The sequence below is a fragment of the Lathamus discolor genome, chromosome 1 (assembly GCF_037157495.1).
Source record: "Lathamus discolor isolate bLatDis1 chromosome 1, bLatDis1.hap1, whole genome shotgun sequence".
Classification (NCBI taxonomy): Eukaryota; Metazoa; Chordata; class Aves; order Psittaciformes; family Psittacidae; genus Lathamus; species Lathamus discolor.
The window spans coordinates 81165067-81192465 of record NC_088884.1 but is presented as its reverse complement, the minus strand read 5'-3'; the positions used below and the strand labels follow the sequence as shown (position 1 = coordinate 81192465).

Genomic DNA, 27399 nt, shown 5'->3' with positions numbered 1-27399 from the left:
CTCACAGTACCACCACACTGGGTCCCAACAAGGGAGACCAGCCAAAGCCACCATCCCTGCCCTAGGGACACGCTGCTCGGGCAAAGGCCTGACGCCCACAGCCTACAAACTAAGGGCACGGGGAGACATCTCTGTCTCCCATCCCCTCCGCCATCCCTGTCCCGGGGACACGGAGGATCCGAGGTGCTGCGGCGGGGCCATCAGCCGGGCGCAAAGATACACCGCAGCGCCAGTTTCAGCCCTATTTGACCCAACCCGGGCGGCTGCATGACGCTCATCCCAGCACCAGGGCTCGCAGAGGCGGCCTCCTCCAGCCCCAGCCCCCGCCGTGGGGTGCATAAGGTCAAGGCCAGGGCTGCACAGCTGTGCTGCGGGGCACAGCATCGGCACCGCCCCGCCATCTCCTTCCCCCGCCGCGCCGCGCCGGGGAGGGGCGGGCCTGGCCGCTATTAAAGGCGCTGAGCCGGCAGCTGTTGTGGTAGTGGTGGTGTTGTTGTTGTTGAGTGCGTGTGGGGCTATGGCGACGTATGTGCAGCTGAACACCGGGGCCAAGATGCCCATCCTGGGGCTGGGCACATGGAAGGTAACGGGGCTCGTCGCCGTGTCCTCCGCTCAGCTTCACTAGTGGCGGGAGGGCGGATGTGCTCGGCCCGGCCCTGGCATTAGCCATTACAGCCCGTGCGGGACGGGCGCCCCTTCCCTAGCACCGCGCTGGGAGGGATGGAGGGCGGCTGGGGGCGGCTCGGGCCCTGCGGGCGCAGGCTGCACCGCCGGTGTCGGTGCTCGGCCGGAGTTACGGCCTATCCCCGTCGCCACGCCGGGCGCAGGCGCGGCGCTGCCCGTGCCGCCGGTGTCCCGGGCCGGGGGGTAGGGGCGCCGGGCTCTGTCCGGCGTGTGGCGTCCTGAGTCCCCTCCTGCTTCCTGACCCCTCGCAACAGCCTGAGCGCCTGCACCGCTGCAGGGCTCTGCCTGCGAATGTGGGTTGCTACGGCCCCTCCGGCTGGCGGCTGCTGGGGGCTTCCCTTCCTAGAAGTGGTATGGGGAAGTGAGGAGGCCTCGGCCTGGCTGCGAAGAGCTGTCCTCGAACGAGTGTGTTGGGGCCTCAGCTCTGCAAAGCTGCTGGGCTGAGCACTGCCTGGTGGTGGGGTGCAGGGGGACACCTGAAGGCTGGCTTTATGCTGTTGTTGGGGGTTTTATCTTATTTAATTGGGGGATTGCTTTGGCCGAGGTGGATTTCTTACTTTTGTCTTGCTAGGAAAACGATTTCACATATATTAAACATATATTAATTAGAGTTTCTTGGATATTTTATGTTCAGTCCCCACCAGGAAAAGTAACAGCTGCAGTGATGGCTGCTATTGATGCTGGGTACCGCCACTTTGACTGTGCCTATGTGTACCAGAATGAGAATGAAGTTGGGGAAGGGATCCAGCAAAAAATTAAGGAAGGTGTTGTGAAACGAGAAGACCTCTTTGTTGTCAGTAAGGTATGGATCCCAGGAGACAACTGTGTTTTTCATAGTAGCCCCCCCAGTTCTTTACTTCCCCATTCTGTGGTGCTTCATAGAACAGTTCAGAACACCACTCAAGACATTCCTGAGACAAGCCTCCTACTTTGCTTCCTCATGTAATGGAGAAGTATGCAGGGTATATACCATAGATAGAGGTGATGCTTTAAACCTTTCCTAGCATTAAGTTATGCTCTCCTCTTTCATGCAGTATCTGGCCTTCTAGCAGGTGTTTCTAAAATGGAGTCTTAATGAAATGAGACTACTTCTGCTGTCTGCCGTTGCACCATTCAGTTATGTGTGCTGCCACTGCACGTTGCCCCCAGTATTACATGCCAGTCCTGCTCACAGGACTAGCAGAGCAAGCTTTGCTGGAAGATCAGTAGGATACCTAGTTCCAGATCACGTTCCAAAGGGGACGGATGCTCTCTTCTGAACAGAAGAGTACCAAGGGGTTTAACTGAGAAGATCATGGTGTGCTTCTTGCCTCTAGCTGTGGTGCACATTCCACGAGAAGCCTCTGGTGAAGGGAGCCTGCCAGAAGACTCTTGCCGCACTGCGGCTGGATTACCTGGATCTCTACCTCATCCACTGGCCTCTTGGTTTTAAGGTACAGTAATAGCCATGTTTTCGGCTTTTTCTGTTGTGACTGGCAGTTTTGAAAAGATTTATGGCTTTACAGCCCAGTAATTGCTTCAGTTGACACAAATTATCTTGTGTCTGTTGTATACCGGCACTGTTCTGATGCTCAGCTTTGGTCTGGCCATGACAGCCAAGCTGTTGATCTCTACCTCTGAGACCCCTACTTGCATGGCCTCCTCAGCCCTTTTAATCATGGAAAAGGTAGACTTTGAATAGAGGTTGGCCTCACTGCTTCAAGCATAAGTTACGTTGTTGACCTTTTGATTATCGCTTATGTGTTGTCTCCTACAAATCCAAAGTATGCTTAGCTGATGATGCTGTTCCTCATTGTGGGAAGGAGAGCTGTGCTTTGCTGCTTGACAGAAGTTTTCCTCTGCATGTTACAGAATTACAGAACCCAAGAATGTTTCTGACTTCCATTTCCGTTTTTAATCACTTGAGTCCTTTAATACAGTACAGACTGAACTGATCTTTGCTGTAGGAGCGTTAAGTGTTCCACAGACCTTGCATTTCAAAAGGTGATGCCTTTTAGTTCCTAATTCTTCTACTGACTGTGCATGCAAAGGAACTGATATCTCAGTTTTAATATTTCTAAGCTTAGTCTTTGTGTTAGGAATAAAGGTTTTTATCAGGGTCCACTTGTTTCTGAGATCAACCGTTACCCATAGCATCTGTATTTTTTGAGATTAGTTTCATATGGACAGAACTATCAAAAGGAAAATGCTTTGTGGTGTAGAAAACAACTGGCTTTCAATGAAGCTGATACTTGGCACATAGTTCTAACTGGAACACGGGCTGTTTTAACATTCTCTGTGCCAGCAACTTAAACAAATTGTTTCCCCACGAAAGATCTGTCAGCAGATCTAGTACAGTATAGGTTGAGCGTGTTCCAGGTCCTAAGTGGGTCCTTAGTGCACGTTTTAGTAAAGTATTTCATTATGTTCTTATAAGAACTGTGTATTTTTATAATACAGAAAGTAAGCTTGTAAACTGGATACAATTCTACATGTGAAGGGTTCTGTGTCACCACATGTATTTTGATGAACCAGAGGACACTGTCCAGTGGAAGCACATGTTCACACTGGAATGTGTGTTGGTGAAAATGCTATAATCCCATGTGAAAGCAAGACAAAAGACTGAAGAATGTAGATAATCAGTATTATCTAATGCATATGTACATCCTGTTATGTTGTGCAGTAGGAGTTTGTAGTATCCTGGTCTCCAGCTGGTGTTAACCTCACTTCCCACCAAAGTGTTTCAAGCATTTTCTTTGTCACTGACAGGCAGGAGAGGAGCTGTTTCCCACAGATGACAAAGGCATGTCTATACCCAGCAACACAGATATTCTACAGACATGGGAGGTAAGTTTAGCCCCAGCAGGGGAATCATGTCTTCTGTTTTCAGCTGTCTCTTCCACATTTTCCTTTCCACATTATCTTCAGCAGCCTAAACTCTCATGTATGTAGAATAACCTGGAAGGACTCACTGGTATGGTAGTGGATTGTTGGATATCATTATTTTCAATGTGTATCTTGCCAAATTTTCTCTGTTTCAAAGAATCAGTCTCTGAGCTTTGGGGAAATGGGAGACAGGACATGACACAAATATTAATGCTGCTGTTTGGGTTCGTTGGTTGTTTTTTTTTTTTTTGCCTCAGACTTGAACTCTGAAAATCTAATAGCTTATTTTGTGCTTCTTGTGAAAGAAATAAGCCATGTCAGTAAGAATGTGCTCTTCAGGCCTTGTCATATACTAGATTCTGACTCCTTTCTGTTAGGCCATGGAAGAGCTGGTGGATGCTGGCCTGGTAAAAGCCATTGGAATCTCCAACTTTAACCATGAGCAGATTGAAAGAATCTTGAACAAGCCAGGACTGAAATACAAGCCTGCAAATAACCAGGTAAGCTGCAGCATGACAGCAGGCAAATGTTTGGCTAGTGGTGTGGTTTTTGTTTGGCTTCTGTGGTTTGGTTTTGGTTGGGTGAGGTTTTTTGGGTTTTGGTGGTTTGGTTGGTTTGGTTTGGGGTGTTGTTTTTTTTTCTTCAAGATTTATGAAGATATACTATGAAATAAGGTTCTAGAAAGAGAATGAAGTACACAGTTTATTCTCAATCCCACCCTTTAACTGCATTTGGATGCACAAGGTGCTGGAATTTTATGGTCTTCCTGCACTACTGCTTGGAAATCTGGCAAGGAGCAGCTGCAGACACTTTTTTCTTCTATGGGGGTGGGGAAAGGAGTTGGGAGATGACGAGGACAGTGGGAACTCAGATAAGCTTTAAAAACTTCATTGGAGTAAACCTTAGTATATATACTGAGGACCTAACAAAGAACTGGATGCCTTGAGTGTACTGGTAAGGGAGGTAGTTGTCTTATATGCAGTCTCAGCCTCTCTTGTTTCAACTTATGCTTGTTGTCTCTTGTCCTCCTGCTATGTGCCACTGAAGAGCTTGGCTTGCCTTTGGATTACCTTTTTCTAGGTACTGAAAAGCTGTTACTAGGAGACCTGAAGTACTCCTTTCTCCAAGCTGAATAAACCCAACTCTCCCTCAGCCTTTCCCAGTACATCAGGCTTTCCAGCCCCCAGGTGTCCTCATAGCCCTCTGCTGAATTCATGGTAGTCTGTCAATATTTCTTCTGCTGACAGGGCTAGGAAGGGGGAAAGCTAGGCACAGTGTTATGGAGGTCTGACAAGTGCTGAGTAGAGGATTTGATCACATCCCAAAACTTACTGGCAGTGTTCCTGCTGCCAGGGCTCACCACTGGCTCACATTTAGCTCTGTCTACTATGGCCTCCAGGTCATTTATAGCATAGTTGTTCTGCAGGTTGTCAGGCTCCAGCTTGTGTTATTGCAAGGGCCCTTTTCTTCCCAGGTGCAGGGCTTTGTATTCAGCCTTGTTGAATTTCATAAGGTTTTTGTTGGCCTCTTCCTGCCTGAGTGGGTCCTTCTGAAGTGGAAGCCCTGCCCTTGAGTGTATTGAGTGGTCCTTCCCCAATTGGTCATCACCTGCAAACTCAACAAAATTGTAGCCTGGTGCAAGTTTTTAAAGAGAATAGGACCTGGGATAGTCCCCTGTGAAGGACAGGGACCAAAGACCCATTGCTCTGAGCTTGTCTAGATTTGTCCTTGATTGCTATGGCCTTTGAAGGGCTGCAGTCTCAGTTACTGATACCTAATTTTAAGATATATAGTATGTTTATGGTTTAATTTATTGTGGTAGACTGGGCATATGTTCTGAAAAGGGATTTTAATACTTTTTTTTCAGAAAGCAAATAGGATTTCTCTCTGTCAGTCTATCCAACATAACTGAAACACAAGTACAAAATTTATAATTCTTTACTGTGTATTTTCATTATCTGTCTCAATGTACTTTTAGGCTACTTAGTAAAAGTCTTTGATACCTTTCAGCATGTGCCACACCTCATTGCCTCCATCACTGTAGTTGATCATTGCCCTTGTCTTTTGCGTAGAGGATAGCAATTCACACTGTCACACGTGTATATGTTCTCAAGCTTTCCAAGTTAAGCTCAGAGCAATGGGTCTTCGGTCCCTGTCCTTCAAAACCTATTGCTTCTGCAGAAATGCTTGCAAGCATGAAAGCTTGTCTGTGATCAGTGATAGTGTTTCCTGCAAACCCCTTCTGTGCAGATGCTTTGCATAAAATATGGTAAACCCCCTGTATTTGGTGTTCTTTCTCATTCTTAATTTAAATCCAGTATGTGGATTGCTTTCATTTGTGGTGAGGAAATAATTTGGCAAGGTAGTAATTATCTTATAATGATATTAGTACTTAGTTCAGTAGATCTTTAAGTACTTGATCATCATCACACAGTGTGGATTGCAATAGCTTAAGGTACTTGTTGAAGTGCCTTAAGGTATCATAGGCTTTTCATCCTGGTCCAAACATAGGACTAAATAATGTAGCCCAGAAGTTTTGAATTTGAGTGTCGGTGGACAGGTAAGTATGACTTTGCCCTGCTTATTGCATAAATTCTACCTATGGAGTAGTTGGGAAAATAACCCTATGCTCTGTTACTCTTGAGTAGCTGTGTTTCTGGAGCTGCTGAATTGAAGTATGTATAATCTGCCTGGAAAACTGAGGTGTATCCTGTTGTCTAATATTCCAACATGCCCCAGAAGGGAAACGGCCATGTAGGCTTCTGATAACAACATACAGTTAGAACCACAAATAAAGCCCACAAGGCTGTAAACTGATCCCATGTTCTGCGCTGTTGCTTCACCTGCCAGCAGCACAAGTTTCCAGGGACTTCTTCTAAATGTAGCAGCAGGCTGCTGAAGGCTCGCATGACAGTTCTTGATGTTGCCTATTGAAAGTAAAATAGTGCTCCCTGGTGTGAAACTATCCTGAAAGTACCTCTGTGCTTTAAAGTATCAAATATTCATGTTCATTCACTGCCTCCTGACACATGAATAATTCCTGCTCTGTACTGTGTGTCTGTGCATTAGCTTGCCAGACTACAAATCTACTGTTAAGGAATCTGTATTCTGTTGGGTAGTCCTATGGAAATTCATGGTAACTACACATGTGTTTGTAAAAGGTCTGTAACAGATAGTAAGCTGAAAGTCTAAAATCCAACAGATTTTTATTTGAAAGCTGGAGGTATTCAGTGCAAGTGTTGACACAAAGCAAATAAAACCAAATGAAACAGTAAAAAAGTTATAGCATCTTTAATTGGGGGTGAAAAGAGACTTTGTACTTATTGCTTTGATATCCTCTTGGTAAGAGTTTTACAGTTCTCTTGTGCATGCGTTTTACTGAACTGTCCCATTTAAGCAATTAGGTAGCTGGTCATTCTGTATGTTAGAGATAACATGGATCAGCAAAGTTTTAAGGAGTGGCGTTACAGTCCTTGGGATTCCTCACTGCAATGAGAAATACTATAAATGCTAGAAAGGGGATGGGGGCATAAAAAAACCAAAGGGAGTGTAATATCGCACAGAGACTCTAAGCTAGAACAGGATCAGCCTTTGATTTGATTAAAAATTAATCCCTGGAGCATAGTAAAGCCATTAAATTGCTGTCAATCTTTGTACTTTTATGCTGGCAGGTTGAATGCCATCCTTACCTCACCCAGGAGAAGCTGATCAAGTACTGTCAATCCAAAGGGATTACTGTGACAGCATACAGTCCTCTTGGTTCTCCTGACAGACCATGGTAAAATTGCTTTTCACTTTGCAAGACAGCTAGCATGAATTTATGCTGCAAACTTTTGAGACTGCAAGTGCACCACTAATTATTCATCTAGATACAGATCTCTGTTAGGTTGGCTCTGTGGAGGTTTCTTGCTGCTGATAATCTTTTCTCTGTGTAGGGCTAAGCCAGAGGACCCTTCCCTTCTGGATGACCCGAAGATTAAAGAGATTGCAGCCAAGCACAATAAGACCCCAGCACAGGTACGTAGGAGCTGGACAGTGAGTACCCTTTCCTGTAACACAGCATAAAGGACACCTAATGACAATGTAGAGGATAGGCAGGCTTTTCATTCACTGTCAACTATGATGCTCTTTTGTGCTGTTAAGTAATAATGCAGGTTTGTTTATGATGTGGCCTAGAATGCATGCCTCTGTGAGGGCTCTTTGACTGTCAGTAAGAAATACTTTCTGGCATCTTCAGATGCTGTCATGTTTGTCTTCCCATCTCAAGTCCTGTTGCAGAGACATGAACTTGTATAGCCTACTAAAAGTATAGGTGGGAAGGGAAGACGGGGAAATGAGTATCACTAACCTATATGGGAAATAAGCAAGAAGGCTGCTTATGTAGGTCTCCAGCACTTCTCTATTTGCTTCAAAAAGCACTGCATAGAATTTTGGTACAATGTGAAATGCAGCTCTGCAGAAGTGGGTTAATTTTGCTGAGTTGTACAGTTTACAGCAAAGAACTGTTGGAACAGGCTCTGCTTGCCGTTGAACAAAAGTCTCTCTGACTCGGGGATATGCCTCTTGCAGGTTCTCATTCGGTTCCACATCCAGAGAAATGTGATTGTGATTCCCAAGTCTGTCACTCCACAGCGCATTGTGGAGAACTTCAAGGTGAGTAATTGGGAGTGGTCTGGGTGCATGGCATGTTCAGGGATGGCATGCCTTCCCACTGCAGAGCAAGCAGTGATCCTTTCTCATTTTTCTGAAGTTGTCCTCAGGCAAGAGGATCGAGCTTTTTCTCTCTGTATGTTTACTTGTTACCTATTGAGAGCTGAGCTTAAGGTTACAGTTGGAGAGCAGAGCAAACAAAGCTTTGGAAATACTACTCTGGTAATCGTAGCAGTCACGTTATGTGATGCTTCCTGTTTTATGTCATGTGGATGACTCATCTGACAGAGCTTGCTTTGAGGCCAGAGTGCAGCAGCCCAAAACAAAAGGCTTATGTAGAGCAAGCACTGTTAAGAAAATAGTCCTGGTGTCTGTAAACCATGCTGCTGCTCTTGATTCAGTGGTCCTGTACTGAAATCAGTGTTAACATGTTGAAAGAATCTTAGTTGCATTAGGTGGAGTATGAAAGTCTTGTAGATGTTCCTTTGGAATAGGACAGAAAGATGCATCTTTCACAAACAGAGGATGGAGGTATTTTGCAGCACAAAGTGCTATCCCAACTTCTTAAAACAGCTGGCATGTGTAACTGCAGCTTGAAATTTGTTTTTAATTCTTCCCTCTCCCTACTCACCTCCCCCCACACTCCAGCTAGTGAAGTCTCAGAAATCCAGAGAGCTGTCTTGCCTTTCCTTCCTTCACGAAGCAGTCATTTCTTCTAACAAGCACCCCTGCACTGTGGACTTGGTCTTTAACTTTGTGTGATTTTTGTTTGTTTGTTTGTTTTTGCTTACAATCTCTCATTTGTTCAAAGAGGTGATTTCCATCTGTTTCCCTTGTTAGGTGTTTGATTTTGAACTGACTAAAGACGAGATGGCAACTATTCTCACCTTTAATAGAAACTGGAGAGCCTGTGCAATGAGCACGTAAGTGGCAGTGTTGGGAAGGTTTTAAGCTGAGTATGCCATATTTCAGTATATGAGGTGGTTGTTATGCCATAGTTAAGAATGTGAGGTTTATAGGCTTGGTTTAAATTCATAATGTGCAAACTCAATTTCTAAAGTGGTCATCCTCAAATAACACAAATATTCAAAATCTTACTCTGAAAAGTTATGAACCAAATCATGATGAGCATAAAGCAAACTTCATGTTCATTTTCAGTTCAGTCTCCAAGATACTTTTTGTAGCTGGAATTGCAAGAGGAGGCTTCTTACTTAACATTTTTTATTTTGTCCTTATTGGAGAAATGCATGTGATGCAGACTCAGATTCTGTATTAACTTTGCATGTGGCATTTTGTCTTTCTGTCATGACCCTTAGGTATATTATAAAAAACAACCAGAAGTTCTTCAGGAGTGGTTGGGAAAGTGGGTGAGCATTAAAAAAATCAGCATAAGGATTTGCAGCTTGGAAGCCAGATATGAAATCGTTGTTGGAAGGCTGCAAAAAAAGTCTACCTGGCAGTAAGCATTAGTTGAATTAGTTGCCTGCAAAGCATCTAGGTCATATCTCCCAAAATGCTCAGAATTCAAACAGAAGGTATTCAAGAATCTTTGTTTACAAATGCAATGCATCACCAAAGAAAATGGAAATGAACTGGTGCTGTTTTTATAGAGATGGGCCTTTCCTTGATGGTTACAGCTGCATATAGTATCTTTCAGACACAAGATAATCTTTCCTCTTTTACTTCCTTTAGGTGCGTGAACCACAAGGACTACCCTTTCAATGCAGAATACTGAAGATGGTTTCCTGCCTTTCTCCAGACTTGCCAGATATGCTTCTGCCTGAGTTGTCTACATAGCTTTCTTACTGCATCAGACCCTCCTTCTTCCTTTCCTTTTTTCCCCCACAAAGATGCCGTATATGTATGCAGTGGCTTTGTGTTGCTTTCTTTTTTGGAAAAAGGAAATGCTAAAATGGTTCTGGAGAGCAGACTGTGTGGACTTGTAGATTGTCTTTGCCAAACTGCATGTCTGGAATTGGTAAGCAAAAAAAAAACATTAGAAAGTTTGGACAAGCAGTCACTTTTATTTTGGAATACTGTGAACTGGAGCCAGTGGCTATCATTGTCTGGAAGGACCAGGATATTGGCAGATATTACATAATTAATGAGGTCTGCTCTTTTCTGATTACTTTTGGGTTTGGTTTTGTTTCTTTTAGCAATGCTCCAGTCTATTTTTTTTTTCTTTCTCCTATTGGAAGTACAAGTTGATTTCCAAGTAGAGCAGTTTCTACATGTGTAGCTCCTTGAAAAGTGCATAGGTCTTTGTTTCTTGGTGATAAGCTGGTTTTGCTTATAATAAAGTACAGTTTCATTACTATGTGTAATGAGATAGTTATTTCTGTAGTGCTTTAATGGTAACAATGCTGGAGTAGTATTATATCAGCTGTATCTAGAGATCACACAAAAGCAAGGAAAATTACTGTCCCCGAAGAACTCATGTGCTATCAATGTTAACTTCGTATGTATGACCTACTAGCTATCTGCTGTTCTAATGCCTAGTGCGTGTGGAGCACCTGAGTGTGATGAGCCTGTAGCCACTGGTGTGTCTGCTTGAGCCTTTCTTTAAATAGAGCTGTTCTGTGACAGTTGATATGCCTAACAACTGATACACTAATGTTTAAATTGGCCTTTATTTTACTGGAGTGATAGTATACTTTGGCTACTAGAAAACTCATTCCATTGAGACATGGAGCCTATGCAGCATCTTATGGTATTGTTTTAGTAAGCAATAGAAAACTTGCCCTTCCAGTTAGGCAGCAAATGATGCAGGAAAGACTTCTGTTCTTGTACAAGCTACCATTGGCAAATACAGTAAAAATGGGTTTCCAAGAAAAAGCCTGTGTCATGATCTAACAGATCAGAAGCTTACTATCCTCTTGGAGGACAGAAAAACAGGCTTACACTGAAATTTTGACATGTGAACTGTGTTTGTCTCTTGGGCTTTTTTTTTTTTTAGGGTTTTAACAATACTTGCAGGTAATGGTTTTAAAGTTGTTGCCTGCTGGAAGCTGCTTAAGACTTCACATTTGTGCACTTGTAAAAACAGCAGCTAGTGCTGGGTTATTTTTTTTCTTGCACGTTGTCATTTTTTCCAAGGTCTCAGTAGATCTGGAGTGTGAACTGTCTTCTCAAGGGGGTTGTGTAGGCCTGGCAGAAAGGAGGTTCTTTTTGAGCAGATGAAAGTAGGGAGATGCCAGAACTGCCAGAATACATGACCACCCCTAAATGGTAAATGTCAGCTAAGATTCTGATTCCGTAACTGCGCAGTGTACTTTAAAGATAACTTGGCCAGGTTAAAATATGCCATGAATGCAGTTGTTCTCAAACTATTTGCGAAGTAGGTGGTTTGTTTCTTGGTAGTGATAAAAAGGTACTAAGGAGTCATGCTGATTTATTCTGTCATTTCTGATAAATACTAAGCATTATATTGAAAAAAAACAGAGGGTTTTTTGTTATGTTCAAATGCTTTGTTTAAATGTCTCTACTATCACTTTACATGTGACAGGGTTTTGGTCAGCATAATTTAAAATAAGCTGAACAGACAACATTGAGTTAACTTTTACAGCGCAAGGCAGAGGGAGGAGAGGATCAATATCTGATTCCAAGCAACAGTCTTTAATGCTGATTCTCCTAACATAAATTGGTTATAATCATTTTAAATTCTGGGCTTAAAAGCAAATACAAGAAGCTTCAGCTCTGCAAGTGTTTCTGTAATGTGATAAACAAAAGAAAAAAAGCCCAAAGGCACTTAAAAAGACAGAAGAGGTAATATTCTTAGATTAGTCTGAGCTGTGGCAGAAAACTAGGGTGATGTTGACTTGCCCCAAAATAACATTTTTGGGATGTGTTCTGGCAAAAAGTTACATTGAGGGTGAGGGTTTCTAAAATGGTGCATCAGGTTCTGTTCATTTTCTATGTCTTCCTTTCACTGTAACTATATGAAAATTTGTGCCTGAAATTTTCCATTCTCAAAGTAGGAATTTTACTGGAGAAGACTTTCAGACAGGCTGCTCCGAGCAGCCGAAGGAAGACTAGCTAGCACTCTGGGTGGAGCAGTATTGTAACAAGCACTCTCTGTATTTTGCTGGATGACTTAAGGGGAAAGTATTTGGAAAGGGTCATTCTGGGACACAGTGCAGTGCTTAACCAACAGAGGGCTTGGATACTTTGTGGGATACAGCAGTGTGAATAGAGGAAAAACAGGGCCACCTGAGCAAAGGGACAGTGATGCATAAGCTCGAAGAGAAAGCAGGCTATTGTCAAGAAGGACGAGCAGGATAGAAAATCCTGACACCCATAACAATTTTGGATTGCTTCTTCAAGGCCAGGTATAATTAAGACTGAGATGAAGAACCAGTCTTGAACACTGCAGCCAAGCCTTCATTTAATCTAGTTTGATGTGGGGGTTGTTACAGTAAAACAAATGGCTGCTGTACCCCCATACTTATGGCACACTCTCTGCCTACAAGGGTAGAGATTTCCTTCAGTTTCCTAAAAGGTAAAGTGGAAAGATCAAAGAATTAGATATCCGGAGCCTAGCATTCCTGCTAACTGAGCTCTTCCTGCTCTAACTGTTCACAGCATTTGTTTTTGTATTGTGATTTGACGGATCTCTGGGTTTCTGATCAAAGAACTTTTAAGGACAAATACAGTCTTGTAGCTCTTCCAATGAAAAGTGGTTGTTTTGTGTTTTAAGAATTGTAGTTCAGCTCCACCTTGTTGGTCTTTCTTACAAGACTTTCTCATGTCTCTGCTGCAGTTCAGCTAGTGTGATACTCTAGCACACTCTAGGAAAAGGAGTACAGCCTATGGGAGAGATTAAGAGCAGGAGATGGAAAAATCATGTTCCTGAGACCACTGGAATGGGTACTTGTGCTCAAAACTTACTTCATTTCCAGCAGCACTCACTGCTTCAGATGATATCAGGTTAGCAGGTCTTCTTCCTATGATAAGAAAATAGCTCTGACAGAATAGGTCCATTTCCATAGCAGCAAAGAATGATGGTGAACTGATTTACCAGGAAAAATGGAGAAAATTGGTTGTTATTTGAGATAGTAAGATACCTTTTTTGAAATTGGGGGTGGGGTGGGGAGGAGTAGTAGAGGAATATGCAAGAAGCAGCTGGAATTGGTACTGTGCTGGAGGTAGGACCCCACAAGTAGTCCTACAGGCACTGTATTTTTCAGGTTGCAACTGATAATTCTTTGGGAGGAAATGGCTTGACTTCTGATATTGAAACGTCAATAACCAGCTTGTCTGTCTGGAATAACTTTTTATATGATGCTCTGTAACTTTGTTTTTCTTTGAGGAGGAGGAGGCAGGGTGTCTTCTCGCTGAGCTCACAAGACTAGCAGAAACACATACTGTAACATTTGAGCAGAATTGTGAAATCTGGGGCATAAGCAACTACATTATTCAAAATAGGATTTGGGGTTTTAATCTGTAGCCACTATGAGGAAGATATGACTAGAGATCTGGAGCCTCCTGCTTAATTGGGGCACAGAACAGCTGACTCAGGACAAATAATTTCCTTTTTAATCACTTAAGACTCCCCTAGTTTGTCATCTGTAAACTGTTAGTAACTAGTTGTCATCCCTCCCTCTGCCTTGTCCTTTGTCACTTAAAATCTAGAGCCCTGCCTTACTCTGGTAAGACCTTGCTCCTTTAAGCTGAGAGGCAGCTCTTGACTCTTTCATAGGCTATGCTACTCTTGCATCTTAATTTGTTGAAGGGCGTTGTACAGTTATCTGCAGAGCTTCATCTGTTTTCCAAGTTCTTAAGATGAAAAGCTGAATATACAGTATATCTTTTTCTGAACTGAAATAAGCCTGATTAAAGGATAGCTGCTCATTAGCACAGCTGAACTGAATCAGGCTAAATACTGCCTACTGCAGCATCCTGTCTCCAGGTGTAGCCAGAACAAGTTGAAGATGAGTAATTTGAGCATTGCAATGGTGTGTTCTTTATTCTGACAGCAGTTTAAGGTCTTTTGTTTAACAGTCATCGGTTAACTCTTTCTTGTTCAATTACCTAGTGAATCTGCCACATTCCAAAGGAATGATTTTTTTTCATACCCACGCATCTTACGAAGAGTTGCTATGTGCTACTTTTTGTGCATGTCTGCTGCTAGTTTTTATCATGGAGGAGATAGCAACTAGTCTATTTCCAGCCGTACTTTCCAAGCCACTTTAGATTTGGTAGACTTCGGCATAGCTCTCTGCTGTCATGTCAAATGAAGTCATAGGCTGCTTAATTGCCAGCTGTATAAATTATTCCTAGGTCATTGATTATCCTAGGCAATCTTCTATAAATCTTTAAGGTACAGTGGAAGGCAAGGATTTTTGTGTGGGATTGAATGCAAAAAGTTCATAGAATGGGTCTCTTGTCTTACTATTTTTCTTGTTTCTCATTCTGCTTGCTTTTGAATGATACTGAGCTCAATATGTGAGCTTGGAATTATAATAGATGGAAAAGCTGAGCAGCAAAGAGTTTTGAACTTATTGTTCATTAACTGTGTTTTTCTGTTTTCCCTCTAAAACATGGATGTTTTATTTTTTTCCACTAAGTCCCTTTGGAACTTTTCATGAAGGCTTGACTGTGCCGGAATGGAAGAACTGTGCAATAAAAGCTCAAGTTGTGGGTCAACATGTTGTGATACAAAGATAAAAATGCTAAGATAAGATGCTTTCCGTTTACTGGGTTCAGTCCAGTGGCACAGACAGCCTCACTGCTGGCTAGGAAAGATGTCTGTGGGTTTGGTCCAAAAGCACTGTTCCATAGCTGATGGATACTGAAAACTACCTGGACAATACTGGTCTCTTGCTGTAGTTCTGATAGAAAGCTAATGATTTTGCTGCTGAGGAAGTAGACACACAGGAATAGAAACTGCTTAGTCCTTCAATAAACTCCATTCCCTACAGCTTATCATGGTGACTTGAGCCTGTTCATGCTATATCTGACACTGGACGGATATTACATTCTTTTCCTGGAGCATTTTGTTCCTAGCGTGGCATTCTTTCTCCTGGCTTTCAGAGACGGCTTCTGTATTTTCAGGCCTATAAAAGGGTATATAAAGTGCTAGACCTGTGGCCCCTTCCATATCTGCTCCTTGTGTTAGACACTGATGCAGTTGGAGATAAGTAACTAATTAATGCTTCATGGGCCACTGAAAATTATGTGGAGACAAACTGTCACTGCATGTGCCTAGATAGCAGCATGGAGTTGAATTAGTCACAACCACAGAAGAGGGAGTGGGTTAAAGGTACACTTGCTTATTAATCGCAAAGGTCAAATTAATCTGAAGATAGAGACTAGCAAGTTTCTAGCACTTGTCAACGTGTGGTAATACCTCTGCTGCAAGTCCTGGCAATGACAGAACAAAACTGTTCAGAAGACTGCTGTAGCTTGTCCCTTCCTCCCTTCTTCAGCAGTGATCTGACCAACAAAACGCTTCTCTTCACAATAGCAGAAAAGCATGCCTACGTGTCTACCCTAGCCTGTGATAGCAAATTTTATTTCCTTAACAAGTAGGTTCTATGTAAAGCGAAGTTTAAACTCACTAAAAACACAAGAGGCTGGAGGATTTCTGGAATCCTCAAAACTTGAATCAAGGTGGGGATCATGCTTTGTCATTTCCTCTCTGCAGATAGCAGATGCAATTAGAGCACAGGAATGCTGGGGTAGGTGTGAAGCACAAAATCATACTCTACAACTCAAGTTATAAAGCAGGTATGTTTATTACAGCACCCACTGCAAGGGCGATTGCTCCTCCTAACTTGCACACTGAGGGGTTAAGCAAGCAGATATTTATTACACACAAACATGCATATTCATTAGATTCCTGAGAGTTCCGTGGGGATATTACAATTAGTTTAGGTACTCATAAGTCTCTTCTCTTTTGGTGCTTGCTCACTGCCCTCCAATGGTCGTGAGCAGGGGTCTTCACGATGAAATAAGCAGTCTTCCTCAGGATGCACTTTTCACCTTTGGCACAGTTGGATGCCCCAGTGATCACAAATTAGCTGAAACCAACTGTATCTGCAAGTTTCTGATAGCTGGTGAAGATTTACAACAGTGTGACCTTCGTACAAAATTAATTGCAAGCAGAACAGGATGGGCAGACAAGGAGTATCCTGAGCTAGCAGATGTTTGGGAGTCAGTCTCCAAATTAACTGATAATTAGAAGGATGGTAAGAAATAATTCACTCATCAGAAGGATGGAAAGAAATAATTCATTCTTGTTAGTAAGACTACTAAATTGTTATCACACCACAGGCTTACAACACAAACATTGTTCTCTATCTTAGACCTAAGTTAAGTTAGACGTATTTTAACCCTATGTTTTCCAGGCACTTGCTTTGCTTATATCAGATGAAGCTAGAAAGTGTGCTGCTTGAGCAGCTTATAGCAGCCTATGATGATAGTAAGCCTGCTGCTGTGATTGCTGTGAGGCAACAATGGTCTGCTGGAAAGGCACATTATCTTTAAGTCATATGGCTGCATCATCACTGCAGAAGAGACGGTACTTTATTTCCCTGTAACTGACATCACCCAAGTTTTTCTCCTTTTACCTTTGCTAAAGTCTCTGCAGCTGAAAAAGATCTATTGTCTCTAAAACAAATGCACAATCTCTGGCTTCCAACTTGTTTTGAATTTTTTGCTATTATATGGCTACTGTGATCATCTAGTCTGACTTCCTGCCTGCCACGGTCTATAAACATCCTGTAAATAACTTCAGGTCTGATAGATGTGATTAAATTGGAATGTTGTTAGAAAATTCCTATGAAGTAGAGGATATTTCAAGATAGGCTGTATGCCATAGCCTGAAGTGTGGACTGCTCCTACTGCAGTAGATTGACAACCTGACTGTAGTCTGGATGCCTGGAGGCAGAACACCTTCCACATAGCTCCTTGTCTGACTGCAACTATGATAGTATCCCATGACTGACCTTTTGAATTTGAATTGAATTTGAATTTAGGGGAGAATGAAAGAGAGTACTTCTTACAGATGCTTTCCTGTCCATCCCACTGTATTATAACTGTTTGGTGTCAATTGTTGATACACTTTTCAGACCTCTTTCTATCAAAGGGTTGTTGTAGGAAATACAATTTGATGAAATGGCTGTTTTTAGGGCACATGTTATTCAAACATCTTGCAAAGGTCTAAAGTAGCCCAAAGCTATGTCATCACTTCCTTTATTGACTACAAAGAAAATCAGTTGGGAAAGGATATCCATCAAGTGTGTATCTGAGCCCTGAACCTTAATTACACAATTGTCCTTCCTCTCTGCAGGCAGTGCTGATCCACATTGTCCTTCTGGCCTGGAAGAGCCTAAAGCAATCACAGGCATTTTGAGTCACTTGTTAAGAGTTCAAGAGCAAGAAATCTTGATTAACACACACCTCATTAAAACTCCAGCAGATGTATGGGTTGCAGTAGCACCAACTTGTTTTCTACCATAGAAAACAACATCCAGTGACATTCTCTGAGTCAAAGCACAAGCAGACAGTATTTAGGGAGCAGCACAAGAGAGCAAACATCTACTTCTGGCTTGTATGAAGTTGCCCAACTTCTCTGCTTGTTAAATAAGACAGTTGCCAAACAAAATAATTCCCCTGTGTCTCCTTTATCAGACTTTGGATTTGCTGGGAGCGATTCACAGTTTTAACTGCAGCTATTCTACTGATGAAAGGCAGTATTTATATACTTTTGTATGTTTGGTTTATCATATCTACAAATCTCCTACCAGTTTATTAGTTTTTAGCAGTTCATAAATAGGAAACCTCATTAAGAAAATGTTCCTGAAATATAATTCAGTGGTGTCCTCTAAAGAGCTTTTAGTCTGTTATGCTGGAATTACTGAACTGAGACTCTAAAACTGTGTATTGTGTTATCAAGACCTTCCGCTGTTAAATGGATTGTCTTACATTAACAGCTTAAAGATAGCATGTTTTGAACTTTTGTCTGCAAGTACAGCCACAAGGAGAATCTAAATTTCTCTAAAATTGGTCAGGATTTATATTTATGACAAAAGCTGCTTTTCACAAATCCCAAACACTCAGGTTTATTAAACTTCTTCAACTGTTCTTACTAAATGATAAGAGCATGCATTTTGCTAAAACTGAGAATTTCACTACAAGAGCAGAGCAAAAATACAGGTAAAGAACTGATATAACTGTGGTGGACAATAAGGGAAGCAAATGCATGCATGTTCAAAGATTACTTTTAATAGTGCCCATGAGTTATCTTCTCCTATCTTGTAATGCATATTCCACTTATGTTGTGATTTAATACACATATGGTTTAATACAAATTGCTTGAAATAATGATATATGGTCCTGGTCCCTGGAGGATCTGATGGTGGTGCCTATGTTACTCTCCCAAAAAAGGATAATCCTTGTGATTTTTGCATCTAGAAAAAGAGAGTATGATTAAAACATTTCAAGGCTAAGATGGAAAAGCTTTTCCCCCTGACAAAATCTCTTTAGCACTAAAACTGTGAGCTACAGCAAAACACACTGATGTGGGTTTGCTTAGTTTACATGGAGCAGTGGAAATTAATGCTCTGTAGCCTTCACATATACCAGTGACCTTGTTCTCAAAAGGCACTGTATCTTTTGCTTAGCTGAAATTGCCAAACTTGTCTGCAACATGAAACTACTCCCGTTAACTCCTAAGTCTGCAGTATGCTATTAGTAAGTGGGTAACCTGGGAAAACAGAATGAATTGCAGATCTTGGTAAGTCTGTATCTAGCAGCTGTATTATCTAGATGCTGCTTTAATAATGTTGGCATAAATACATAGGCACAGCTTTTCACTTCAAAAAACCTTAAAACTCTCATTCGTAAAAAGTTTATTTACAGTGACTGTCTCTTATATGAAGTAGCCAAAGAAAACAGAGGAGGCAGGGGTGGAAGGCTGCCTATTTATTTTGGAGTTCCCTGCTGATTTTGATTTTCAGACAGCAGTTTGGTATGCATCTGTTATAAGATGTCTTAACACACAAGGTCCCTGCAGAAATCCTAGTGCTACCAACCTGCACAAGACAGGCAATGCTCTGATATACCCTAGTGTTGGACTCCAGCAGATAGGGATATGACCGGATATTGGCTACAGTTCTGTCTCTTTTAAAGTGGGGTTTTCAAATGCTGTCTGATAAGAGGATATCCAGTGACAATCTAATCTTGCTAAAACATGGAGGAGGAGGTACTCACTCGCTTAACGTATAGATGTGATACTGCTTCTTGAAAGCCAGTAAGGTTCCTATTTCCTCTTCAGCCAGTTCAAAGTCAAACACCTGAGTAAAGGTCCAAACCAGCTGAGTTACTTGAGTTTGCAAGAAGTTGCAGAAAGAACACCGAAAACAGAAGTAGAAAAGCGCTGTCTTTGTTGGAGTACAAGGAACCGTGCAACAAGATGCATTATTGTGGTGAGCAATGAGTGAATGTCATAAAGTTACAGTGCTGGTGGGGTCTAATTGCATCATATTTGTATCACAAGGGGAAAAAGTTAATCTCTGCCGATGTATTCTAGTGAAGGAGACGTGGCTCCTTACTTCTAAAGTAACGCTTTGCATTCATAAAGAAATGACCTACTTGGTGTCTGTCAGATGGAAGACTTTGCCAGCTCTAGCTATGGAGGAAGTACTTTGTTCCACTGGCAGAGTGGATTTTTTCTGTGTAAAGTTTGACACCGTTGATAATCTCATGAGGTACCCTCTTACCTTAAAATTTTCTTCAGTGTGGTGTGGAGCGACAGATTTGGGAATTACACTCACGTTTCTTTGAATCTGGAGGTGGATAAGCACCTGCAGGAACAGATAGGAAATTACAGTGGACAAGTTCTGCCTGTCTTCTGAAAGCCAAAGCCTGTAAATGGCTACACAGTTACATGGAACAGCTCTGCGCGTTATCGGAGATGGTTCACAGCGTAAAAGCAGTGTAGTAAACCTTCCCTAGTTATTACCTGACCTCATTTAATTGTTATCTGTCTCTTGAGATGACGGCATGGGAGTGCGTTGAACAAGAGTTCAGGATCAGTCAGGGATGCTGCGCATAGAGGTGGCTAGCGTGCTATTTAAAGCCCAAAGCCATTGGTCATCTTCTGTCCATCGTTAAAACTAGGCTTAGAGGTAGTATTGTTTTAAAGCATTACAATGTGTGTGGGACACAGCTGGAACTCAGCTTTCCATAATACCTCTGTAAATAGCTGCTTCAGCACAAGTGGTAAAAACACCCATGGCCAGGGAAAATACTATGAGCGCTATTTAACCTGAGCTGGGGTTTTGTCACACTTGAGTGCAATTTCCTTAATTTGGGGATCATCAAAAAGGGAAATATCCTTAGGCTTGGACCTGTGAAAATAAAAAGCAGATTTAAGCAGTTGAATGGGCCACTGTTTCTCCCTCGGGCACTGTAGTGTAAAAAAACCATTTAAATAATAAGAAAGCATGATCTCGTGCACTTTAATTCACTATGTTCTTTTTGCTCCTGTCCCTGCCTTTGTTCTTTCCCTTTCATTGCCAGCTGGCATGAGAAGAGGCCTGTAGTTTCTAGTATGACAGGTCACTGTAATACATTTCAGTCCAGCCTGGGATGAGGCTGGAAATTTCTTTGGTCCGGATCCCAAAAATTTCATCTTAAGAATGGGCAGCTGTCGTGTCCTTCACAAGCACAGCTGCTCTGGTAAACATCCTGTCCCAGCCACGGAGACTTGAGTAGAAGCAAGATCTCTCAAGTCATCATTTTAAAAACCTAATCCATTCGTCCCAGGACTGCAAAGTTGCTGTGTTCTCGTAAGCATCTGGTGCTTTGCTTTGGGGGTGTTGTAGTTCAGAAGTTCTCTTACATGTTTAGTAAGCTCACCCAAGCTCAGTTTAGAATTATCTTTGCTACCTTCACCAGCCAATTGATCCTTTTTCTCCTAAATATGAAACTCCAGTAACAGCATGGGTATGAATCAGCAAACTGAATATCACAGTAAGTGTGAGAGACTTCTGCATGTGTCATTTTTAAAGAATAAGTAAATCTTCTTCTAATTACATCAGTTTTACTCTGTGAGGGTTTATCCACATCCTAATACTGGTTTACTACATTGGCTCCAATCTATGCCTGAGATAGAAGTTTCACAAAGCATTCTTACCATGGCCAGTTGGGCACCCCAAGGGGACAATATGCAGTGACAGAGATGCTTTTGGACTGGCAAAACTTGATCAGCTCTTCCTGAGGAAGATAGGGGTGGTTCTCAATCTACAGAAGCAGAAGGTACTTCAATGTTTAACATCACTATGGTGATCTGCCAAGCCCCACATCAGCCTTGAATAGGTTGTTCTTCCTGCAGCTATGAGGGTTTTAATAGAGTCAGTGTTTCAGATCATTTCCCCTTTTTCCCAGCTCTGCCTCCAACGAGACCCAATCTTCACACATTAGTTTCTTTTCCCGGCTGCTTGCCTCATTTTTCATGACTTCTCACAGTCCCCACACCAGTGGGCTTCAAGGACCAGCTGTGCACATCCAGCTGAAGCACCCAGTTCTCATGTCACCTAGTCCTACCTATTCACCCCAGCAGTGTAGCCTGGCTCTGGTCCTGTCTTTTCCCTTAGGGACTGTACACAGGGAGAAGGGTAAGCCCTGTCACATTCTCCATTGCAGAGCTCAGCTCTCCGCCTGCATTAGGTCAGTGCTGCAGCCAGAAGAAAGGAGAAGGCTGCACTTTCAACCCAGGAGCGCCACAGGCTTGTGTGCCCGCAGCTTCCCACACAAGGAAGGGCACAGAACATTCTGTATCTTTCATTACTTTATCATTTAGCCAAATACAGGTGTATTCCCACGCAGATATGAAAAAGCACAGCCTTAACATAAAAGGTCATTTACTGTTAGCGGTGTTCCATGCTAGGGCACAGAATGTTCTGCATCTTTCATTACTTTCTCATTTAGCAAATACAGGGGTATTCCCATGCAGGCACAAAAAAGCACATCCTTAAGACAGAAGGCCATTTACTGCTAGTGCTGTCCCATCAAATGCAGCACCCCAGATAGATGTGATTATCAGGACTGATGAGTTTGAGAGCAATTTACCTGATTATTTGCAGGTTTGTGTCTTAAGCCTGGTTTGCTCAGAAGCTGATCTATCTGGTTGCAGTTGAAGTTGGAGACTCCAATCGCCTTCACCATTCCCGCATCCACCAGCTCTTCCATAGCCTAGAAACACTACAGAATCAGACTTGCTACTGAATTAAGAGTATTTTTTTTTTAATGGAAAAAGTGCCTGTGCAAAGACTTCAGTGGTAAAAATCATCATGGCTGGCATCCTCTTCTGATGTGATGTTAGTACAGGACATCGACTGGTGGGACCCTGGTCTAAGACTCAGCCTCTCACATCATGTATCATCATACAAAGAAACTACAGCACTATTCAAGATTAACAATTACTACACTGTTATTAATTCACTAGGATACTGAAAAGTTATCCCCAGCTAGACCTTCTGCTCCTAAATAAAAGAGGTTTTGCTAGGGTAATTCCTCGGCTAACAAAATAATTATCCCCTAACAAAAGGCTTGTCATTTGGGACAGAGCAGCTTGACAAGGAGCTGTTCTGGAGGAGCTAGAGCAGGATACCTTAATTTCCCAAGGGAGATGTACCATTTAGCAGTGGCAGTACAGCATACACAGTGCTGTGTTGTCCCACCTCCACCTATTTTCTTTCACACTAACAAACAATAAAACAGCTGGACAGCCATAATTAGATTGACACCTCCAGCAGAAAAGAAACAGGAGAAAATAATCTACTACCAGCCTTTACAGCAGAAGAAACAACTCTTCCGAAGCAAAATTCATGTTTATTTGCAGCTGCTATCATAAGCAGCAGCCTGAAATGTCCTCTTTTTCTTTCAAATGAGCCACAGAAATGAGCCTTATTCTTCATATGGCAGAAGGAAAAGCGCATCAGCAAATTCCTCTGACTCTGGTGAGTCTCTTGTCTTCTTGCAGCCTGGCCATGCTGAGCACACAGTGAGGATGATGGGCAAAGGAAGCCCAAACCATCAGCCAAGCAGAGATTTGAGCTTGCACCCGAGTCTTGTCTCCCTATGCTCCTGCCTGTTCGTGTTGCAACACACAGCTTTAGCGATGGGCTTTGGGCAAGTTCCAGTACTTTCTGGGGGCGGGGGGGAGATTTGCATGTTCTGGCTACATTGACACAACCATGTTGGCTTTCCTGTGGTCTGGACAGCTCGGGTGCAACTGGGGATGAGTGTGGCTACAGCTAAAGCCACCAGTGAATACCCAGAGAGTGGCGTGGGGACCGAAGTGACAGCATATGTCAGCTAAAGCCACTGCAGGGTACACACACAGTCCGAGATTTCCTCTTCCCATGGCCACCCTGCCAGTTTAGTAAGCAGTAGACATAAAAATACCCCAGTTTTGGCAAAGTAAGCAAGCAGGAGCCCAAGGGCACAGAGAAATCAGCAATCTGGACTACTTCACATCAGAAACTTGCTGAGAGCGATTCCCGAAGTGGAACCCTTAACTTTTTCAGACTGTTATTTCAAATTAGCAAGGATTTTTTGGCCCGTCACCGAACATACCTCCCATGTAGCCAGAAAATCTGTACTGCTGGGAATGGTCATGCCATTTCCATCTGCAGGAAACAGCTCCTCTCCTGCCTGTCATCACAAAAGAAAAGGGAGTTTAAGGTAGGCTGGATTGTAACAGTTAAAGGAGCCTCTTAGAAATGGTACAAGAGCGTGGATCTGGAGGTGCTGGATATCCTGCCTTGTGTTTTGTGCTGGGTGAGAGAGAGGTGGCCAAAACCAGTAGGAACAGAGTAATCCCCAAGAAAATCTGCCTCTTGAGAGCCTGCCCCGCAGGCAGAGGAAGGGCAGGCACTTTCATGTGCCTCAGTCAGGCTGCGGGAAGGCCAGGGATGTGATACCATGGGGAAATGAGGATTTGTTTAACCTGGGGGTAGAGGGAGAAGAGAAAAACAGGAGCTAAGTAATGCACAACTGTTTGATCCTGGATAAGCAAATGGCAGTCCAATCCCAGGCTTTAAGCGGAATGTGACCTGGATGGTAATTGGATCCATGGTTTAGAAGTCTCAATACCTTGAATCCCATGGGCCAGTGCATCAGGTAGAGATCCAAATAATCCATTTGGAGGGCAGCAAGTGTCTTCTGGCATGCCTCCTTCACCAGGGATCTTTCACGGAAGGTGGACCACAGCCGCAGGGGTAGCACAAAGCTTGGGAGCTGCTCTGCTAACCTCACAACCACAGAGCATCCCAGGCAGGGAAACACACAGTGCAGACACAGAGACAGCTCACGATACGGCACATCTTCTTGCCTTGAGGAAGTGGCACTTTTGTGCACCTTATTTAACTGTCCGTTAAGTAAAATGAGAATGAGACACTCTAAAATTCCAACGATTCACACAACAATTAAACAAAACAAAGAAAATAAAGAAAACCTGGTGAAAATTGACCTGCCAGCTTCCAGCAGATAGAAGTTACTTTATTTTTCCTACTATTGTTGTGGGGAAAAAACAGAACACAACATAACATACAGGAGCTAACAGGCTGAGGCCGGCAGCACAGCAGGAGTGACCACGAATACAATAGCCCTGCTTCCTATCTCAGAGGCAACTGAGAGCACGGCCTCAGTTCCTGTCTCCATCGCTGACAATGGATATGGACTACAAAAAATCCCTCTCAAATCCAGCCCTTTTTGTTCTTCAGGAGTTGACCTCTTCCTTCCCTCCATCCATAAAACGCTTTGCCCTGAGTTAATTCACAGACCAGTTACATCCCCAGGCACTTTACAGGTTGGGACCTTGCCTCTCCTCCTGAGAGCTGGCCTCATGTTAGACAAGTTACCCAAGGACGTACCTTACTGACAATAAAGAGGTCTTCTCGCCTCACAACCCTCTCCTTGGTTTTTTCCCGTACTGCATCCCCAGTCTCACTCTCGTTCTGGTGCAGGTAAGCACAATCAAAGTGGCAGTACCCAACATCGATGGCAAACTTCACTGCATCTCTGCAGATCTGGAGACTTTAAGCTCCCAAATAATGAGGTGTTGCAGTCTGGATCTTGCTTTCATTTAGTTTTCTGGAATAAAACAGCCGCGGGTGTCACCGATGAGTTGCCTGAGCTGATTGCTCTTTTCTAAGGATTGAACGTTCACATTCGGACACCAGACTATCTCAAAAGGAGTTTTAATTCGCCCAATTTCAGTGTGAGATCCTGGCAACATGAAGAAGTGAATCAGCTCTGGAAAGCTCGCTGGCAATGCACACAACCAACCTGGCTCTGCTGACACAGGACAGGGAGCTGAGAGGACGACGCCAAAACACTACAGACAGTGCCACCTCCTGGGTGAAATACAGAGCCTGGTATTTAATAGCAGAGGAATCAGTTGAGGTTCTTGGCTTGGAGACACTGAGGAGTTGTTTGATGACTGGATGCTGACTCTGGAAAATGACACTTCAAGCAGAAACACGGCTCAAAACCGTGACCACCTCCTATATTTAACTTCGTTGCACCCCCACCCATCATCTTCTTTTTAATGACTTCACTTCTCCAAATATTTCCAATGAAGGGCTCTTGGTTGGTTCACCTCCATTTAAAATAACATGGAAACTGCAGCGTTTTTTTCCACACAACCAAGTAGCCGGTGTAAAGTCTTACAAGCTTTCCTTTCTGCAGCCCCTTTCCCCATCCCCGCCCTCTCCTATGTCTGAATGCTGCAGCCCCTAGGAAAGCAGGCTAATGGGGACCCCTGCCAAACGCCAGGCATTGTAGAGTACTTTAATCCTGTGTGCTGCTGCAGCATGGGAAAGCTGCCATGCAGGAGCAATCGGCATCGCTTTTGGGTGGAGGAGGCATTGTTGGAGAGCAAAGGCAACAATAGACCCTGTGGTTACCCAGAGTCTGTAATGCGAGCTGTCCTTCAGGAAAGATAGCGCATTGTGGTGCTCACTGAACAGGACTCCAAGTCAGCGTGACTGGGGAAAGGAGAAGCCCCGTTGCCACACCGACACACAAGAAGTTGCTGGGGGAACCTTGAGATCAAGTAGCTATGATGAAGTAATCACAGTGGGTTTGGGCTATGTTTTCATTGCTTTAACACAAGAGATTTTTGTGGCGGCACGGATCATGTGTCCAAAGTTTTCCTTCTGTTTAGTCCTAACCAGTTCCTGTTAGCATCTCAATAGGTTCCTTCAGCGAGCTCATCCATCACAATGTCCATGCAAGGAGCACTTTGGTTTTTTAGAACCTACTTAGTTATTGCAGGCTTCTTAGTGTCTTTTGTCATCAGGCCAATCAAGACTGAAAGGGTTAAACAAACTCATCCCCATTTGTACCTAAGGTATATGATGATCAGCAGCAGCTGACCCCAAAATATAGCAAGAATAATTTAAGATACTTTTATGCTGACTGGACAGTATTTCATAGGGTTGGCAGCCTGCAATTCAACATACTCATTTCCAGTCCCAAATCCAGGGCATAATCCACTATTTCTCTTTTTCTTCCTTAAGAAACTCACTTTCTTAAAATTTTCAGCTCGTTTCCAGGCTCTTTTTACATTTATAATTCAGTATATACTGAAACCTTCTCCCTTCCCAAAACCCATTAGATAACTTTTACAGGTAAAGAACTACCCAAACTCTTTTCCTGCTATGTGCTGCATACTCTGCTGCCATACAAACAAGTAATCCTCAGTCTTTAGGGAATTCTTGTAAATCCCCATTTCCAAATTCACTCATTGCCACTTAAGTTCCTATACCCACACACGCTCATCAAAGCAGACACTTACGTGACATGCTGGGATGTTAATACCCAGAGCCAAAAGCAAAGATTAAAACATGAAGAAAACAAGCAAGGCAGAAGTAGTAACTTTTGTAATATGCATTTCTTTGTCCATAGCTAAGATGGACAAAGCCCATCTCACCCGCTCACTCCCTGCTCACTTAACAAGCTTCCTGAAGGACAGGCGTAAATATCCATGTTACCTGAAATATTCCAAACAGCAAGAAACACCTCACAGGGGATTTGCTGCCTTGCCCTGACCTGAAGAGGAGACTGTTGAAGAAGTCTACCGTGCTTCTCAGCCTGGTGTTACCTGAGTGACCAGAGGCTTGGGGACAAGGAGAGGTCCCCAGCTCCAGCATATACCTGCCAGGTCCCCAGTCCCAGGATGGGCAT

The 27399-nt window shown here is 43.1% G+C and overlaps 2 protein-coding genes across 2 annotated transcripts; one reads left to right on the top strand and one right to left on the bottom strand.

Moving 5' to 3' along the window:
• The first annotated feature begins 438 nt into the window (after nucleotides 1-438).
• Nucleotides 439-10513, top strand: LOC136016213 (aldo-keto reductase family 1 member B1-like). Its single transcript, XM_065683033.1, has 10 exons — nucleotides 439-583; nucleotides 1319-1486; nucleotides 2001-2117; nucleotides 3433-3510; nucleotides 3927-4049; nucleotides 7221-7327; nucleotides 7485-7566; nucleotides 8119-8202; nucleotides 9040-9122; nucleotides 9892-10513. The coding sequence occupies exons 1-10, from the start codon at nucleotides 518-520 to the stop codon at nucleotides 9932-9934; spliced, it is 951 nt and encodes a 316-aa protein (XP_065539105.1). The 5' UTR covers nucleotides 439-517; the 3' UTR covers nucleotides 9935-10513.
• Nucleotides 10514-18305: 7792 nt separating this feature from the next.
• Nucleotides 18306-27399, bottom strand: LOC136006170 (aldo-keto reductase family 1 member B1-like). Its single transcript, XM_065664185.1, has 10 exons — nucleotides 27317-27399; nucleotides 25083-25245; nucleotides 24304-24576; nucleotides 23785-23862; nucleotides 22276-22398; nucleotides 21341-21447; nucleotides 20471-20552; nucleotides 19923-20006; nucleotides 19414-19496; nucleotides 18306-18611 (listed from the first exon to the last, which is right to left on the bottom strand). Exons 1-10 carry the CDS (start codon nucleotides 27397-27399, stop codon nucleotides 18572-18574), a joined length of 1116 nt encoding a protein of 371 aa, XP_065520257.1. The 3' UTR covers nucleotides 18306-18571.